The 19,251-nt window shown below is 40.0% G+C and overlaps 1 protein-coding gene and 1 long non-coding RNA gene across 9 annotated transcripts in view; one reads left to right on the top strand and one right to left on the bottom strand.

Moving 5' to 3' along the window:
• Nucleotides 1–19,251, bottom strand: part of nubp1 (nucleotide binding protein 1 (MinD homolog, E. coli)) — a 57,464-nt gene that overhangs the window by 16,566 nt on the left and 21,647 nt on the right. For all 7 annotated transcript variants that reach the window (XM_069906934.1, XM_069906940.1, XM_069906936.1 and 4 more), the window contains one exon: nucleotides 2,674–2,742. In XM_069906934.1, coding sequence (XP_069763035.1) covers nucleotides 2,674–2,742 — 69 coding nt within the window. The remainder of the gene's footprint in view (nucleotides 1–2,673; nucleotides 2,743–19,251) is intronic.
• LOC138746745 (uncharacterized) lies at nucleotides 9,035–19,175 on the top strand. Of its 2 annotated transcripts, none has more exons than XR_011347092.1 (3): nucleotides 9,035–9,267; nucleotides 16,491–16,558; nucleotides 17,753–19,175. It is a non-coding gene; the product is annotated as an uncharacterized lncRNA (long non-coding RNA). The 2 variants fall into 2 exon arrangements; XR_011347093.1 differs by having other exon boundaries at nucleotides 16,488–16,558.

The raw sequence follows: 19,251 nt of genomic DNA, 5'->3' as shown, positions 1-19,251 counted from the left end.
GGTTGCAAGCCTACACAAGCAAGGCCCCTCAACTCTTCCTTTGCTATATTGACGACTGCATCGGGGCTGCCTCATGCACCCATGATAAGCTCATCAACTTCATTCACTTTGCTGTTATCTTCCATCCCGATCTCAAATTCACGTGGTCTATTTCTATTTCTTGATCTTTCTGACTCCATCTCGGCAGACAAGCTTTCCACTGACATATTTTACAAACCCACCAACTCCCACAACTACCTTGACTACACTTCTTCACACCCTATCCCCCACAATGATTCTATTCCTTTCTTGCAATTTTTCCATCTCTGTTGCATCTGTTCCCAACACAAGGTCTTCCGATCTAGGTAAAGGTTCCATTATTGTCAGATAATACTACATTTAAAATGTAACATACATGAAATTTGTCACATAATACTACATTTAAAATGTAACATGCATGAAATTCTTTAACTTTTGTTTATGGTAAGGCAAAGAGTCACCACTCTGTCCAGCATCTCTTCACAGAAACCAACAACACCTGGTGTTCCTCGGCGGTCTTCCCTCCAAGTACTGACCAGTCCTGTGCCTGCTTAGTTTCCAAGATCAGACAATACCTCCCATAAGGGGTGCTTTCTTCACAACTCCCTCAGCCACTCACTCTCCCCACCACTCATCCCCCCGCCACATGTTTGCCCACTCTTCCTCCCTCACCACCATTCGGGGTCCCAAACAGTCCTTTCAAGTGAAGCAAAACTTCACTTGTTCCCTTTGCGGCCTTCTCTTCATCGTAGAGACTGGGCGCGGGCTGGGAGATCGTTTCGCTGAGCATCTGTCTGCATAAGTGACATAGATCTCCCAGTGGCCAACCACCAATTCTGTGCTGCACTCCCATTCTCACGTGTCTGTCCATGGCCTCATGTACTATATCATCAAGACCACCCGTGAAATGGAGGAATAACACGATTTTCCGTCTGGGCACTCTCCAACTGGATGGGGTTGACATCAACTTCTCTGGTTTCTGCTAGTCTACTCCCCATTCTCCCTCCCTTTCCCTTTGTCTTCTTTCCTCCATCTCTCCACCCCCTTTCCTCACCATTCACAGAGCCATTCCTCCCCCCCCACTTGCTCCTCCATATCCACCTATTACCTCCTGCCTTTGAAACCATACTCCTCCCTTGCCTCTCCCCCCACCATTTTGTTTTGGTGTCTGCTGACAATTTTTCATACCTTGTTAAAGGAAGGACTCAAGCCTGAAATGTTGGCCCTATATCTTTACTACATAAAGTACACTATTTGACCAACTGAGTTTCTCCAGCATTGTGCTTTTACTGTGATCTAACTAAATGGCAGTCACCAGCAGTGAAATGGGTGATTCCTGCTTCTATTTCTTCATCATCGATGCTGCTATCTTGAATAACTCAAAAGCAGCATTCACTTTTCACATTTCAGAAGTACGAAGCAATTCAGTGCAGTTATTGGATATTTTGTGCTGTGAACTTGCACTTAATTGAAACCACAATGAAAATGTTTAGATGAATTTTCTGCAGACATTTTATAACCAGATGTGAAAGAAATGTTGTCTTCTTTACTTGGCTGGTTTGAAACCCAGCATTTCAAAGATAAAAGGGCTTTCTCTCATTAATCGGGCAAATTGCGTAAATACAGTATGAAGTCCTTTTTCTTACTAATAATCCTCAAATTGCTCATCTCGTCCACACAATGACCTGATTTTTTTTGTGTTATGCTTCATTGTTTTATTCAAGTCTGCCAAATTGACCACGAAGCAGCAATGAAACTAATAACTCATTGTTTTTCCTATGTATTCTTTTAGCAACTGGATTCTCAAAATGCAGTACTGGTTTCACAAAGTCCAGGAAGTGCCAGATTTCTTCCTCAATCTTTGTTAGGTTGGTTCTCATTTGTAAGAAGCAGGTTCCCCTTCCCTATGACAAGCCCACCTACGAGCATACTGGGTGAGAACATGATCAGCAATCTGCGATGGTGCCATGGTGACCGACTTCCATGATCCACCAAATAAATAGTTACTCAAGCAAAGAAGCAGAGGGTGACTAATAACTGCTATAGCATATCCAAGAGGAATCAATCTGATGAATCTTTGCTGCAATCAGTTGATAATAAACTTGAATAAAACCTCAACCTCTTTTCTAAAGCCTGCAGCGCAGAATTGTATAAAATAATTAATTTTTATATTCTATGCATCAATTTATGAATTATAAATGAAAACATTTACATCATCCTGTATTTGCCAATTTTAACATTCAAGAATACCAAGTCATGTCCAATGACTTATGAGTAAGTCTTTACCTGTCCCAGATACTTCATCTGTGTTCGTTGTGTGCAAAGGAGCTTGGCCAGAAAACAAACTTATCCCAATCAATTCTCTCTTTTTTCACAACAATCCAAACCAACCCAAGCTCAGTAACTGACTCTTTATAATAGTCTAATGGCAAAATTAAAAGTAGTGTCAATTCAACAGCATTTTTCACTCGTTTTTTTTAATTGGCATCATTTTTGTAGGAACTTACTGTTTGGGGAAAAAAAGTCTTCAAAAGTCTAGCTTGACTTAATTGATAATTACCAAGCTACAAATAGAATTTTACGATGCTGTCTTGTGGAGTCAAATGTTGATTAAAATACATCAAATTACCCACAAACATGGAATTTCTTTCTTACCTGCTCACCTTCCACTCCCATCATTTTTGGAATTGATGGACCACATATGTCAACATCCAGAAGAGCAACCTGCCAACCAAAAAAATGCCAAGAATATACGTTACAAGCTTTCAAAATTTGAATCTCCAAGATCAGTATTACTTTAACACGCCATTGTGACTCCAGAACAGACGAACAATGCTGCAAGTATAAACATGTCATCATTTAATGGGAGAACATGTGGCCCAGAAAAAGGCGGTACAGTTGACGTAGCGGTTAGCACCACGCCTTTACAGCGCCAGTGATCAGGACTGGACCAGAGTTCAAATACCGCGCTGTCTGTAAGGAATTTGTACAGTCTCCCCGTGTCTGCATGGGTTTTCCCCGGGGCTCCAGTTTCCTCCCACCATTCGAAATGTACTGGGGGTGTAAATTGGGCGGCACGGACTTGTAGGGCCGAGGCAGTCTGCTACAGTGCTGTATGTCTAAAAAAAAATTTTAAATGCCACAAAGCAGACAAGGAAAGTGAGAAACCGGAATGCCTCTTCCCTCCTCTTATCCAAATTGGAACCTCCTAAAAAACACAATGCTGGAGACACTCAGCAGGTCAAGCAGCGTACTTTATAATAGCAAAGATATATAACATATGTTTCGGGCTTGAGCATTTCATCAAGGTAGGAGCAAAATTAGGCAGGTGTCTAAATAAAATGATTGGGGAGGTGGGGGTTTCAGTACTTTTTCCCAAGACCATGACATCTAGTCTTCACGTTGTGATTTTTTACGAAGGTGGCAGATTGGACCAATCTGGCTTGAAAGTTCTTCACAGAGATGACGGAGGTGTAGAGAGGGATATTGTAGAATCAATGGTTCTTGATTTTTGAGATACTCTTTTCCTATTTACTTCCTCCATTCTACCTTTACCTTATATCTGTGTTCTGCTTTTTTAAGCAGGTAAAAAGGAAGATCCAACGTGTTGATCCCAGTGGTCATTGTTGAAATCCTTCAGGCATGCTCTAACACAGTCTTTGGATCTCTTCTTCTGTCTACCACATGAACCCTCAGTTAGTTCTCTTAAAATATATGTATTTTGATATTTTATCACCAGTCAATCTTCCAACATGTAATTACTCATCTGATCTGCAATTCTTTCATCAGTGTATTAATGCTGGAATTTTAGACCTACATCACAGTAAAAAGCCCTTTCATCCCATGTCTGCCCAATCGCACCCAATCGACCTACAGCCCTGGTACATTTTTGAAAGGTGGGAGGAAACCGGAGCATCTGAAGGAAACCCAGGCAGACACGCGGAGAATATATAAACTCCTCACAGACAGTGCCAGATTTGGACCCAAGTTGCTGGCACCGTCACAGAGTTGAGCTCACCGTGCCGCCCCATTAACTTGCCACTTGATGTTTTAGCAAAGTGACATCAGTTAGGAAATGCACCTAGAATGTGATATATTCAGGGGTAAAAAAGAAACCACACAAATGTTTCTATATAATTCATCATTTCCATTCTCCTCAGTCTCAACTCTTGGAATAATCTATGTGCTACTTATACTGATTATGCAACAGTTATGTTGTGTTGGATTCTGTTGAGGGAGATGACCGGACAGAAGATGGCCATGGGCACCAGGTCAATGGCAATGAGCCTGGCAGAATGGTGCAAAAGAAAAGGAAAAGGAGAAATGCAGTAATTATTGGGGACTCCATTATCAGGGGTACAGACAGGAGGTTCTGTGAGCCAGATCAGTATACCCGCATGGTGTGCTGTCTCCCTGGTGCAAGGGTTCGAGATATCACAAATTGGGTCCAAAATATTCTGAGAGGAGAGGGAGAGCAGCCTGATGTCTTGGTACATGTGGGTACAAACGACAGTGACAAGAAGAGGGAGGAGGTAATGAAAAGGGATTACAGTGAGCTGGGACGAAAGCTGAAAGACAGGAACGCTAGGGTGGTGATCTCGGGATTACTACCTGTTCCAAATGCAAGTGATGAAAAGAATGTAAGGATAAGGAAAATGAACGTGTGGCTGAGGGGCTGGTGTACAGGGCAAGGATTTGGCTTCTTGGATCATTGGGATCTCTTTTGGGGAAGGCATGATCTTTATAAGAGGGACGGGTTGCACCTATATCCAAAAGGTGTCAACATTTTGGCAAGTATGTTTGGTATAGCAGTGGGGCAAGGTTTAAACTAATTTGGCAGGGGTATGGAAACCAGTGTGATAGGGAAAAGGGTAGGGAAGATAAAGTAATGGCCAGGAAAAGTAAAATAGGAAAAGTAATGTTGGGAGGAGAAAGTAAAATATCAGATGGTGCAGTGAGTTTTCAGGTCAATGATAGTGTTAAGAAAATTACAAAGAAAAATAGTGGGCAAAAAAATCAAAAGAAAAGGTTACAGAAGTCACTAGATATTAAAAGGACAAAGAGCATAAGGGTACTTTATCTGAAAGCCCGCAGTATTAGAAATAAGGTTAGTGAACTTGAGGCACAAATCGATACCCATGCCTATGATTTGGTAGCCATCACGGAAACATGGCTACAAGGTGACCCGAAATGGGAATTAAACTTTCAAGGGTATCAGGTGGTGCAAAGAGATAGACAGGATGGTAAGGGAGGTGGAGTTGCACTCTTAATCAAAGATGAGCTCCAGGCATTAGTGAGGGATAAGATCTAAAGAGCATAATGTTGAGTCCATTTGGGTAGAGATAAAGAATAACAAAGGGAAAAAATTATTGGTGGGTGTTATCTATCGCCCACCAAATAACAATAGTTTAGTGGCACAGGAAATAAATAGAGATAAGTGAGGCATGTAATAATGATACGGCAGTAGTCATGGGGGACTTTAACTTCCACATAGATTGGGAAAATCAAGTTGGCTGTGGGAGTCTGGAAGAGGACTTCATAGAATGCATCCGCAATAACTTTCTTGAGCAGCATGTTAAGGAACCAACAAGAGAAAATGCTCTCCTGGATCTAGTGTTGTGCAATGAGATAGGTAGAGTAAATGATGTAATAGTCAGAGACCATCTGGGAAACAGCAATCATAGTATGCTTGAATTTCTCATTCAGATGGAAGGGGAAATAGTTAGATCTAAAACTAATATATTATGCTTAAACAGGGGTGACTACCATAGGATGAGGGAGGAATTGGGCAGAGTGGACTGGGAGCACAGGCTAATTGATGAAACAGTTGAGGAACAGTGGAAGATTTTCAAATAAATATTTTGTAATGCTCAACAAAAATATATTCCGATCAGGAAAAAGGGCAGCAAGGGAAGGAAAAATCAACCGTGGTTAACAAAGGAAATAAAGGAGAGTATAAAATTGAAGGCGCAAGTGTACAAAGCTGCAAAGAGCAGTGGGAAACTGGAAGATTGGGAAAACTTTGAGACAACAAGGGGTTAAAAAACGGGTAATAAGAAATGGGAAAAAGGATTATGAAAGTAAATTGGCACAAAATATAAAAACAAAAAGCAAAAATTTTTATAAATATATAAAACGGAAGAGGGTGGCCAGAGTTAACATAGGACCCTTGGAGGATGAGAAAGTAAAACTGGTAGCAAAAAAATGAGGAAATGGCCGAGGCATTGAACAAATATTTTGTGTCAGTCTTCACGGTGGAAGACACGTCCAGCATGCCCAAGTGCAGAGTTAAGGATGGGAATGTTGGGGAGGGCCTTGATAAAATAGTTGTTACAAAGGAAGTAGTGATGGAGAAACTAATGGGACTAAAACCAGACAAATCACCTGGTCCTGATGATATGCATCCAAGGGTTCTGAAGGAAATGGCAGAAGTTATAGTTGATGCATTGGTGGTCATAGACCAAAATTCCTTGGATTCTGTGCAGGTCCCGGCAGACTGGAAGACAGCAAATGTCACGCCACTTTTTAAGAAGGGATGTAGGCAGAAGACTGGAAATTATCGGCCAATTAGCTTGACATCTGTAGTTGGAAAAATGCTTGAAGCTGTCATTAAAGGTGAAATAGTGATACTTTGGAATGTAAGAGTTCAATCAGGCAGACGCAGCATGGTTTTAGAAAGGGAAGATCTTGTTTGACAAACTTGTTAGGATTCTTTGAGGATATAATGGGTGCGGTGGATAGAGGGGAACAGGTTGATGTTGTATATTTGGATTTCCAGAAAGCATTTGATAAGGTGCCGCACAAGAGACTTCTCAGTAAGTTACAGGAAAGTGGAGTCCGGGGAACTCTATTGGCCTGGATTGAAAATTGGTCGTCTGACAGGAGGCAGAGAGTCGCGATAAATGGGAGTTTTTCAGGTGGGCAGAGAGTGGTAAGTGGGGTGCCACAGGGGTCGGTGTTAGGCCTACAACAGTTCATCATTTTCATTGATGACTTGGAGGAGGGGACAAAATGTGGTGTAGCCAAGTTTGCGGATGACACCAAATTGAGTGGAAGAGCAAATTGTAATGAGGATGAGGAGAGTCTGCAGAGGGATAGAGTTAAGCTGGATGAGTGGGCAAAGGTCTGGCAGATGGAGTACAATGTTAGTAAGTGTGAGGTTATCCACTTTGGGAAGAAAAATAAAAGAGCTGAATATTATTTAAAGGGTGAAAAACTACAGCATGTTGTTGTGCAGAGGGACTTGGGAGTGCTTGTACATGAATCGCAAAAAGTTAGGTTGCAGGTGCAGCAGGTTATTAAGAAGGCAAATGGAATGTTGGCCTTCATTGCTAGAGGAATTGAATTCAGGAGTAGGGAGGTAATGTTGCAACTGTATAAGATACTGGTGAGACCGCACGTGGAGTACTGTGTCCAGTTCTGGTCTCCATATTTGAAGAAGGATATACTGGCTTTGGAGACGGTCCAGAGGAGGTTTATTAGGTTGATCCCTGGGATGAAGGGGTTGACTTATGAAGAAAGATTAAATCGTCTAGGATTGTATTCGCTCGAGTTCAGAAGAATGAGAGATCTTATAGAAACATATAGGATTATGAAGGGTATGGATAGGATAGATGTAGGAAGGTTTTTTGAGCTGGCCGGGGAAACTAAAACGAGAGGACACAGTCTCAAGATTCGAGGGAGTAGATTTAGGACAGAGATGAGGAAAAATAGTTTTTCCCAGAGAGTAGGGAATGTTTGGAATTCTCTAACCAGGGAAGTGGTTGAGGCTGCCTCATTAAACATATTTAAAATTTGGTTACATGATAGAGGAATTAGAGGATATGTGGAGGCAGGTAGGTGGAGTGAGGTCATAAATTAGATCAGCCATGATCGTATTGAATGGCGGAGCAGGCTCGATGGGCCATTTTTGGCTTACTCCTGTTCCTACTTCCTTTGTTCCTAACACCAATGACTGAACAACTGCAAATGATGATGGAAAAAATCTTTCTTTTGAGAGCCTGCATGACTTTCTCCTGAGAAGTATGAACAACAGATGGCGCTGGTGACACCAGGATGCCAAGAGACATTTTACTGGAGGCATTTCTCATCAGAGATCATAAAATGGGCTCCTTTTTCACTGAATACTAATGGACAATCACTGTCAAACTAACCTACCATTATTGACAGCACCATTTTACAACACAATCCAGTGAAAATACAGAATATTATTTCAAAACAATCATTTATGTTAACTTTCAAGGCTATATACTTAAAAGGCAAGTTAGCTCTTTAAAAAGCAAATTTCCTATAAATTTTCAAGGATATTTGGAGCTCAATACCAGGGATATCAATTGTGACTAGAATAAGCCTTTTATCGCAGCCACTGATTGCCAAAGGGGTAGACAAAAGAGGCATTTAAACCCAGACATTTTTTCAATCCCATTATTGACTGTATATTTCTACCCCAACAGCAGCTGGGTGTGAAATATAGTTCTCTACAGCCTTGATCATCAAAACATCAAAAGACCACTGTTCCTGTACTTCTGTTCTCAATCCTGGATGTGTGCACAAAAGGGTGGAGAAGATGGGCAAACAGCCCAGCCACATATTGAGAGAACAGCTGTGAAGTTTGGACAACAGATGGCGCTAGTTGCAACAGGATGACACAAATGTTTTATTTGAATGGCCACTTGGAGGTAAAGAGACTGAGGTGCTTTACATGATTCAATGCTGCTCAGAAATGTCCAAGGCCTTGTTTTAGGGTTAACCTCGCCAGATCTGCAAATGTATTTTTCAGATTCATATTTAAATTGAAAGAGTTTTATATGCATTAAAAGCAACTTCCTCCAGTGCATTAGTCAGAATATATCTACAAAGTGAACACATTGCTAACAAAGATTAAAGCCACACCCATCTAAAATCTATTCCTATTTACATGAATTTACACGACACCAGCATTACTCACACCAGCATTACTCGAGTAAGAAAGGCAGCAAGAATAAACATTTGTTTGCTCATATCCCTGGCAACATAAAACGGGAAGGAAGTTTTGGCAGAAAGCATGTTTAAAAGATATACTTCCTTCTTTCAGGCTTCAGCAATTCATGGTTTGACTAAAGTTGTTACTATTAGAAGAAACCATTAGCGTCAGTATGACACACACCTCGAGGACTGGTCAAGTGTTAGTGATGCTCCGACAATTAATGAGGACATTCAAACTGTTGTTCTTTCCTGCTCACCGATGCAAGGTCGAAAGATATGAAAAAGGTAACAAGACTTGGGTGGAGTAGACATTATTTAAATGTTCATGGCAAACAAAATTAAAATTCAATTATAAATGGAGTATTGGGGAGTAGTCAGAGGAATGGAAAGGGGAGAAGCTGAGATTATAGGGGAACTGGATATAAATTGGATTAAATTGTTTACTGTCATGTGCATCGAGATACAATGAAAAACTTTGTTTCTGTGCTTTTCAGAGAACACACAACTTAAGTGCAATAAATAATGCAAAACAAAAACACAGAAATGTAGAATTTAGTGTCATGGAGAAAAGGGCAGTTAAAAACAGCCCAAAAGCCACGATAAAGTAGGATTCTGTGAGATCAAGGGGTAATCTTTTATTTATGAGATGTCCATTTATCAGTCTGATAACAGCAGGCAAAAAATTGTTCTTGAATAGGATATTACATCTTCAAACAGGATAGTGGGGTCTTTTAATATATTGGCTGCTTCCCCAAAGCAGGAGGAACTGTAGACAGAGTAGATAGAGGGGAGGGTGGTTGAATTATACAGCATGGTCTCAGGCCCCTAAGCCCAACTCATTCACACCTACTTGATCTCATTCCATTTGCCTCAAACATATTCCTCTTAAACTTTCCCTTTCCACGTACCTTGTCTTTACCACTTCCACTGGCAGCTCACTCTACATACCCATTATGAAGATTCAAGTTTCAATTTATTGTCATGTAATAAAGACAATGCAATATTACATAAAATTTATTTTTGTCTGCCGTAAAACTGCCTAAAGTGCCTCTTACAGTCAGAGAAATACTCCCTTTCAGCTTCCTTTTAAATCTTTTCTGTCTTACCTAAAGCCTATGGCCTCTAATCTCATCCTGGGAAAGATTTTGGTGACCATTCAATACAAAAAACTAAAAATTCAAAAAAGTACTGAACTCTTCTAAGCCCGATGTCTTTTTTTTTAACCTGCATTTAATACAAAAACATTTTATATCAAGGATACATGGAAAGGAACCTGCCAGTTGAGAACAGAAGAGATTTTCTATGATGGATGAATTCTTACCCAAGATAACTTCATTTTCAACGGTATTAGTAATTACACTTCAAAAGTTTAACAAAATGAACACAGCAATAAATGCTCTTGGCTTCAATTTATTGCTTCTGGGAGTCATGTGATCTTCATGCATTTTAGAATTACAAATAGACTTTGCAATTATTACAAGTGTCTATAGTGTATGGTATTACACTGGTTGCATGACTAGACTAAGGATCCAAAGGTTTGGGCATGTTAAAATCCCACTATAGAAGTCGGCATTTAATTTGGTTAAGTACCCCCCCCCACCCCCACCCCCCGTCAAATTTTCTGAACTGCTGTGGGAATTCTCCTGTTTTTAATTCTCTATGGCTACCTTTTTCCTTCTTTCTCAAAACCTTGTTATCCCTTCACATCTTGGTTGTTGGCCTTACTTTCACTGTTATGGGAACAAAATGATCCTGAATTCTAACAATTTAATTTTTGAATACTTCCCTGGTTGCACGTAGACTAGCATGCAAATGTGGCTCCCAGACCACTTCAGCCAAGAAGGCAATTTTCAATATATACTATTTTGCCTCCTCCCTACTCAAAATTTTAATTTCCAAACTTCCTCGCCCTTCTTCATTACTAGAATCGTTGAGTTACTGTGACTAACATATGCTCGCCCACTTACACTCCCATCACTAGGCAATTAAATTCCTAGGTCTAGAGCAGACCCTCTTGTAGGATTTTCGATGTACTGGCTCGAAGTATTCCTGGTACACTTCAAATATTCTACCCTTCTCTGCCTTCCAGTCCAAAATGATTCCAGTTAATATTTGGGAAGTTGAAATCCTCTACCAGTATTATCCTATTATTTGTCTACCCCTTCCTCTACACATATTACTGCAAAGTAGTCACTCTGTTTTCATTTCTAGGTTCCACCCACAAGGATATTCTCTCTCCTTACTGAAGTATTGACTGGCCTCCTTGAATAATATTGCAATATCATCTTTTACATCCTTCTCACCATACCCCACCCCCCACTCCACATTGCTTGAAGCTCTTGAATTCTGCCACTCCTTCCCATTTTTCATCTCTGTTGTAGCACAATATCCATATCCCATGTGCTGATTAATGCATCCTCCAGTTCTAGTCTTTTCATCTTTCCAACTTCCAGTTGCTGATATCCAAGTTTAAAATTCTTTCCTTAAATACATCCCCCACCTCCTTCCATCTCTCTCTCCTTCTTCGAGAGGCTTTAGAAACTCTGTGGTTACTTAACCTAATATTGCTTTAAGTGATATAGTGCCACCTTCTGTTTGATTTGTCTTGATTTGGAAATATTTTATAACGTTAATGTGCTTTAGCAATAAAAGGTTTTTTTTTTGCTCCACAATTCTTGGTTGTGGCTTAATTTGGTGAAGAGGTTAAGAGAGATAGCGTGAAATGTTTGTACTGTGAAGCTGCCGCAAAACCAAGAATTTTGTGATGTTCATGAGAATACCAATTCTGATATAGATCTCGGTGAATTTAAAGCACAATTGAAAACCATTCAATGCTGCTCAGGGCAACAGAGAAAAGAAAGAGGGGGATAAAAGTCCTGAGGGAATATTGCGAGCACACAAAGAGAAATTATTGCAACCGAGTTTCAGACACTGACTAACCCTCAATGAAAGCAATTCTCTGGTTACATTCAAAGTGTTATATAATGCAAGTTGTTGGTATAAGAAAAAGCTTGCTGCTTCTCTCAGTGAGGAAGCTTCTGGGAACGTTGACAGCAACTTTATTTATTCATGTCATGTGAATTGTTAGAGGCAAAAAAAACTTTAAATGCATCTACCTTTGCTGCTAATTGCAAGATTCCTCCATTAAATTGACACTGTGACAACCAAAGCCCAAAGGATTTCCCGCAGATGAAAAGATTTCAGGGAAACCATAGATGTGGTGCAGAAAGCAGAAGTAACATCCAACATTTTGTACCCCTGATCCTTGAAGTTTGTACATTTTAAAAAAGGTGTGCAGGTGGTGGGCGGGTGAGATAACAGAATCTTACACAAAAATGAAACTGGATTCCAGAGGCATTACTCTTTGGGAGTGGATATCATTGTTGTGTGATGAGAAATGGATTCATGGTTTACAGCTAAAACCTGAAGCAGCCAAATTATTTCTCATCATGGATATTTTCATGTAGGTCATCCTCACCCACCCTGTTAGTGAGTAAATAACAGTTCAAAATGAATCATCAACACATATGGAGTAAGGGATTTAAACTATTGTGACTGGGATTGCATTGAAATGAACTTAATTTCATTTTGATCAGGCATATAGCTAAACCGAACATGCTTTCATTTCTCTGGCATGTATTCCAATACAATACAGATTTCTGGGCGCAACAGTATGTATAACATTTTAATACATCTGAAAAGTAGATCTGCTTCAAAACATTCCTTACATTCCATCTTTCTTTAAAAAAAAACAAAGGAAGAATCTTGAACACGGGACCACACTGATGATAAATAAACTTGAACTCGAATTTCCAACTGGTTTGTCTCATCTACCACCTGCTCAGCTGAAACATAGGAGGAAAAAGTTTGTGCTTCCAACCCTCTCACACAGGCAACAGTTTACTAATTAATGAAGCTTCTCAGAATCACATATTGCTTGGATGAAAGTTATTATATTTTAATAACCATACTAGACATTAGAGAGATAGGTATGAAATGCTATTTCTTTAATTGATCCATAGCTTGCCATTTTTGATGGGATCTCTTTCAACAATTAATACGGTGCTCCTCAATTCATTAGTGGACTGCACAGATGCCACAAGAAACTCAGGCCATCACATATACCTCCCTTCCCTCCGTCATCTCCATCTCCAACTCGTGCTGCCTTGGAAAAGCAGCCAAAGTATTAAAAAATTCATCTCACCCCAGCGAAATACTCGTCAAAGCCCTCCCGTTGGGAAGAAAATTCACAAGTAGGAAAACCATCATATTCAAGGACAGTTCATGCCCACTGTTATCAGATTCCCGAACAAACCTCACAATAGTGACATTATGTTAGTTTTGCTCCATATCAACCAATATCTCTCTGTAATTGCTTTCTTTTCCCTGCCACGTCTTAATAATTGTACCGGGATTGAAATGTCCAACTCTGTTGGCTCCCAAAACAACAACCTTTACACTGCACCTAAGTACACGTGACAATCAACTTGAACCAGAACTTGAATTAGGAATAAAATTTTGGAATCAAATCATTTAAGCCACTCAACTTTGACTTCTCTTATTAGTGACCTTAGTAGATCAGGCTGGAGTCTTAAAAGAACAGTTTCATTGATGACAATAGCCTTAGTTTAACAGACAAAAAGTGACTTGAAATTTAATCAAACACCACATGCCATAATCTATCGTGAAGCTTTTTTTTTAAACAGTTTAATAGATGTCTTAAAATTCTGTGTTGGGCGTTTGAAGAATAGCATAAACACAACATTTAAAACACAAGGCTAGATTTTACAATAAAAGGCAGCTAATTCAAACCCCATTCACTGATGAGACACACAGTGGAAAGCTAAGCAGAACTTTTGATCAGCAAAGTTAACTGCACCCTTTTTTTGATGATTTTCAGATGTTGGGCAGGGGGCAGCTACAGTCTGGGGGAGATGACTAATCATCAGCGGGATTATATCAGAGCTGCCAAAGTCATATTAAAGTTAACCATGGCAAAGGAAAAGTAGAACATGTACTTTTGCAGCTCATCTTCAAAAATAAGTATGAGTTGCAGAGTACAATTTCCAACCAGTTTCATTTTCCTTCAAATCTGTTCATTTTTCTATTTCAGACCATTTTCAAACCCGGCCCATCCCAATGTACAATGGCACACACGTCCACCCCTCCTTCCAACAAGGAGGTGACTTTTTGGAATCCTCAACAGCAATAAAAAAAATAACAGCTCAAATCACTTCACAAGGATAGAAAACATAGACATAGAAGATAGGAGCAGGAGTAGGTCATTCGACCCTTCGAGCCTGCTCCGCCATTCAACGAGATCATGGCTGATCTTAAAGTTCAGTACCCCGTCCCCGCCTTCTCTCCGTAACCTTTAATACCCTTATACTGAAGAAGTAGATCTAATTCCCTCTTAAATAGATTTAATGAACCTGCCTCTACTGCCCTCTGTGGCAATGAATTCCACAGATTCACCACCCTCTGGGTCAAGAAATTCCTCCTCATCTCGGTCCTAAGTGGAACCATGGCCCCGGGTTCTGGATTTTCCCATCATTGGGAACATCCCATCTGCATCCATTCTGTCCAGTCCTGCCAGAATTTTATAGGTCTCTATGAGATCCCCTCTCAATCTTCTAAACTCCAGCGAGTACAATCCCAATTTGCGCAATCTTTCCTCCTAAGTCATTCCTGCCATTCCAGGTATCAGCCTGGTGAATCGCCTCTGCACTCCCTCCATTGCAAGAACATCCTTCCTTAGATAAGGTGACCAAAACTGCACACAATACTCCAGGTGGGGTCTCACCAAGGCCCTGTACAGCTGCAGTAAGGTATCCTTGTTCCTAGACTCAAACCCTCTTGATATGAAGGCCAACATACCATTTGCCTTTTTAACCACCTGCTGTACCTGCATGCTCGCCTTCAGAGACTGATGTACAAGTACCCCTAGGTCTCTCTGCACTTCCTCATCTCTTAATCTATTGCCATTCAAATAGTAATCTGCCCTCCGGTTTGTATTACCAAAGTGGATAACCTCACATTGATCCACATTGGAGTGCATTTGCCATGGATCTGCCCAGTCCCTCAATTTATCCAAATCACACTGGAGCTTCCTGACCCCCTCTTCCATGCACACAACCCCTCATCATGATCTGCCTCATTCTATAGATTAGTGCCTGAATCTTACAATTTTCTCTTGAAAAACAAAAGACAGAATTTGCGCTGTTGAAAATATATGAACAAATCAAAATTCAAATCTGTCAGTGTATTTGGTTAATGCCATTAATGGCACAATGTCCATAGCTAACAATGAGTAATAGATCAAAGGCAAAATATAGCAGATGAAGAAAATCAAAAAACCAAGAGCACACTATCATAGAAACACCAAGAATGTCAGAAAACATCTCTGGAGAGAAAAACAGAACTTATGTTTCAGGCTGGTGGCCTTTCATATTTTGGTGTGTGAACTTGGAGTTCACTAAATTGTTTCCCTCTTTTTGGATGATATATCTGTTGAGACATGCCTGGTTGCCTAACGGTCTGGCAAGCATTCTAATTTTCTTACCTGCAGAGGTCCTTAATCAGTTAGTATTGAAAAGTAATTTTATAGTCCTCAAAAAGTGCAAACAAAAAAAATATAGGATTCTAGAACCCTTGATTCTGATCTGTCATTCAAATATTGGCTGAAGCATTTTTCTTTTCAATCATATTTTCTTCTCCCTTTAACACCCTTATTAATGAGAATCTCATTGAAACATACCAAATATTGAAAGGGCTTGAGAGAGTGGGTATGGAGATGTTTTCAGTGGTAGGAGGAAGTAGGACTAGAGGGCACAACCTCAAAATAAAAGGATCTCCCTTTAGACCAGAGGGTATGAATCTGTGCAATGCGTTGCCACCAACAGCTACGGAGGCCAAGACATTGCGTGTATTTAAAATGGAGGTTGATGAGCAAGGGTGTCAAAGGTTATAGGGAGAAGGGCGGAAAGGAAAAATATATATCGACAATGATTCGAATGGAAGAGTAAATTTGAAGGGGCAAATGACCCAATTCTACCACTATGACTTATGGTCTAACATAAGGTCAATAGAAGCTAACATTAGCAATAGGAAAAATGTGTTGCAAAGTACACAAAAAAAACACGAAGACTGGGTAAATGCAACTTTAATTTCTGAAAGGTAAATCATATTTGATAAATCTATTCTTTTTTTTCAACTCAAGGATGAGGAGGAATAAGTCGATGTGGTATGTTTAGAAGGACTTCAACGAGGTCTGCACAGAAATTATTGGACAAAATTATAGCATGTGAAATTGGGGAGTGGCTAAGGGATAGTAAAACAGTAATCTAGAATAATGCGTTTTGGCATTTGTTCATTTTCTATAGTGCTTTATACATAGCCACTTTGTTCTGGAATATTTGCGGCTTTTTTACACTACCCCTGCTGTGTGAAAAGCACTGACTCAGAATTGGAGGGAGGAGTCATTCCAGTCCTGGCTTTTTTTCCAGCAGCAGAGGTAGTAACTGCACCAGAATGCCATCTGTGTACAAGGGAAATCCGGCATTCCGGACCAACTCAGGTAAGATTGTGTACTTTTTTTAAAAATCGTGTATTTATGGGTCACCTTTTAAAAATTGGACAATACATGCAAGTAGGACAATAGGGAAAATGTATTTAATAATAATACCGTTGTCCTGTCTCTCCTGGCAGCCCACAATTATACACCAAAGGCAAAAGGCAGAGTCGATCTAACTGATAGTGAGTTGTTCACTAGGGAATACCTGACCAACAGGCACTTTGGGTTTACCCCATATATGCATGCTCCCATAAATACAGAAGTTTGAAATGAGCTGGAGATTAAATGAGCTAATGGTGAAATAGTGGGTAAAGCACTGATTTGTTGCTGGAAGGAGAATGATAGATGATTTAATTCCTAAGTATATAATTCATGATTTTTGACAGGACAGATGTAGGGTGGCTGTTGGTCTTTCAAAATAAGGTTTGATCTTTCAAGAGTAAGATTTTTTTTTAAAGTATATATCAAAGGGTACTGGAACTCTACAGAAGGAGGGTGTGAATGCTCAGTTACTGAATGTATTCAAGACAGTCACTGACAGACCTTCAGATATTAAGGGAGAGATTAGTGTTAGGGAGTGGCAATTTGATAAAAAACCAGCCTCCAACACTGTCCCCAAAGTGTCTCCAGTCACCTTGTGCAGCTGTGAGCAAGCTGGTCTGTGGGTTTGTCTTAAGTTTGACCAATCTGAAGCCCCCAACATTATCTTTTGTTACCAATCACCAGCCTCCAACAATTGATAGCAGTGATTAGCAAAGTATTACTTTGAAAAGAAAAAGTTTGAAAACCACTGTTTTAATCATATCTAATTAACTCGTTAGGTGCACGGTTTCATAACTCCAAAAGACATGGGCCAGTGACAATTTTTCTCAAACAAAATATTTCAGTAACAATTGGGTGTAGACCAGAGCAGTGATTACTTAATCACTAGTATGTGAGTGGAAAGAAAAAGTTTGAAATTCACTGCTACAAATCAAATTTTCCCACACTTCCATAAATTGCGCACATACGTTTGATTAAATTGCTTTCTCATGCCTTTTTATATATTGTGCATGTCTGTTTTATTAAATTGTGCGCGTATTTTCCTATGTTCTTTTAGAAATTGTGCGTGTTTGATTTCCACAATTTTCCCATGCTCTTCTATTAATTGTTATGTGTTAATCAAAGTAACATTTGATTGCAAACCCATGTGTCCAGATTCGTCTCTCTCGGACCTGAGATTTTCTGAACACAACAATGACCAATGCGGGAACGGACAGTGGGCCACTGGGAGAGTATCCCGACAGCCCGCCACCAGCCCCCAACGATAGATGGCGATGATGCTAGTGAGCCACGCAGTGTCGACGATCACTGTTGGCATTACCATTATCACCATAACTTCAACTTCACATACAAAATTGGGAGAATATTTTTGAGCCATTTTTTGGGGAAAATAGGTCTAACATGCCATCAAATAAGGTATGTTATACGGGCACTAGATGCCAATGCTGTTGTGTTACATCTCTTTTGTTCCCGGAATGTCAGCTTGCTGTGTAAAAAGATGCAATGACCAGGCATTAAGCCAGCTTTGTTCAGTTCAGGTCTTCCTTGTGGCAATATTGTGGGATTTCTGTATAAAAAGCATATTTGACTATGTGGGTTTCCTCTCAGTGCCTGTTTCACAAACGGAGAATTGGAGAAATATAGCATGGAAGCAGATCCTTCAATTTTTTTTCCCCTTTGATATGATTCATAGTAACAACTCAAATTTAGCAATTTTGAAGGAAAACTGAGGCACTCATGCCGTGATGGACATTTCTTTATTATATTTGCAAAGCTAACAGCAAATCATCCAATAATTTGTGGTGAATCAGAACTCAGGCATGTGGGCAAAATAGCCTCCTTCTCGGTCATAAGGAATTTTGAGAAATCTCTTCCTTGCCAAAAACTGTTGGCACCTTTCATACATTAGCGATGACATTGCTTAGAATAAGGGAACAGGTGTCCCCAGTAAAATATCATGCCAGAAAAACAGTGGGAGAGAAATTCAACTTGTTACTTGCTAAAATGAGGCCTATGCTCTCAGATTTCGAACGTTAATCTTCCACATGCATCCTGGAGCAGAAGGATAGCAGCTAAATTAGCTTAGGTGAACTAAAGCATTGGGATCATTAAAGATGAAAAATGAAAACCAGCCTATCAGCTCAAACTCTAAACAGTGGTAGGAAAGGACCAGGGAGGTTTTTTTTAAAACTTTTTAAAAATTGAATTGAATTTTTTGAAGAGGTGACTAGGAATGTGGATGAGGGTAGCGCAGTGGATGTTGTCTATATGGACTTCAGTAAGGCCTTCGATAAGGTACCACATGGAAGGTTAGTTAGGAAGGTGCAGTCTTTGGGTATAAATTTTAAGATAGTCAAATGGATTGAACATTGGCTGAAAGGGAGAGGCCAGAGAGTGGTAGTGGATAATTGTCTGTCAGGTTGGAGGCCGTGTGCCTCAAGGATCTGTATTGGGCCCATTGTTGTTCGTTATATACATTAATGATCTAGATGATGGGGTGGTGAATTGGATTAGTAAATATGCAGACGATACTAAGATAGGTGGAATAGTGGATAATGAAGAAGGTTTTCAAGGATTGCAGAGGGATTTGGGCTGCTTAGAAAAGTGGGCTGAAAAATGGCAGATGGAATTTAATGCTGATAAGTGTGAGGTGC

This window comes from Narcine bancroftii, chromosome 12, assembly GCF_036971445.1.
Source record: "Narcine bancroftii isolate sNarBan1 chromosome 12, sNarBan1.hap1, whole genome shotgun sequence".
Lineage (NCBI taxonomy): Eukaryota > Metazoa > Chordata > Chondrichthyes > Torpediniformes > Narcinidae > Narcine > Narcine bancroftii.
This window is presented reverse-complemented; position numbering and strand designations above follow the sequence as displayed.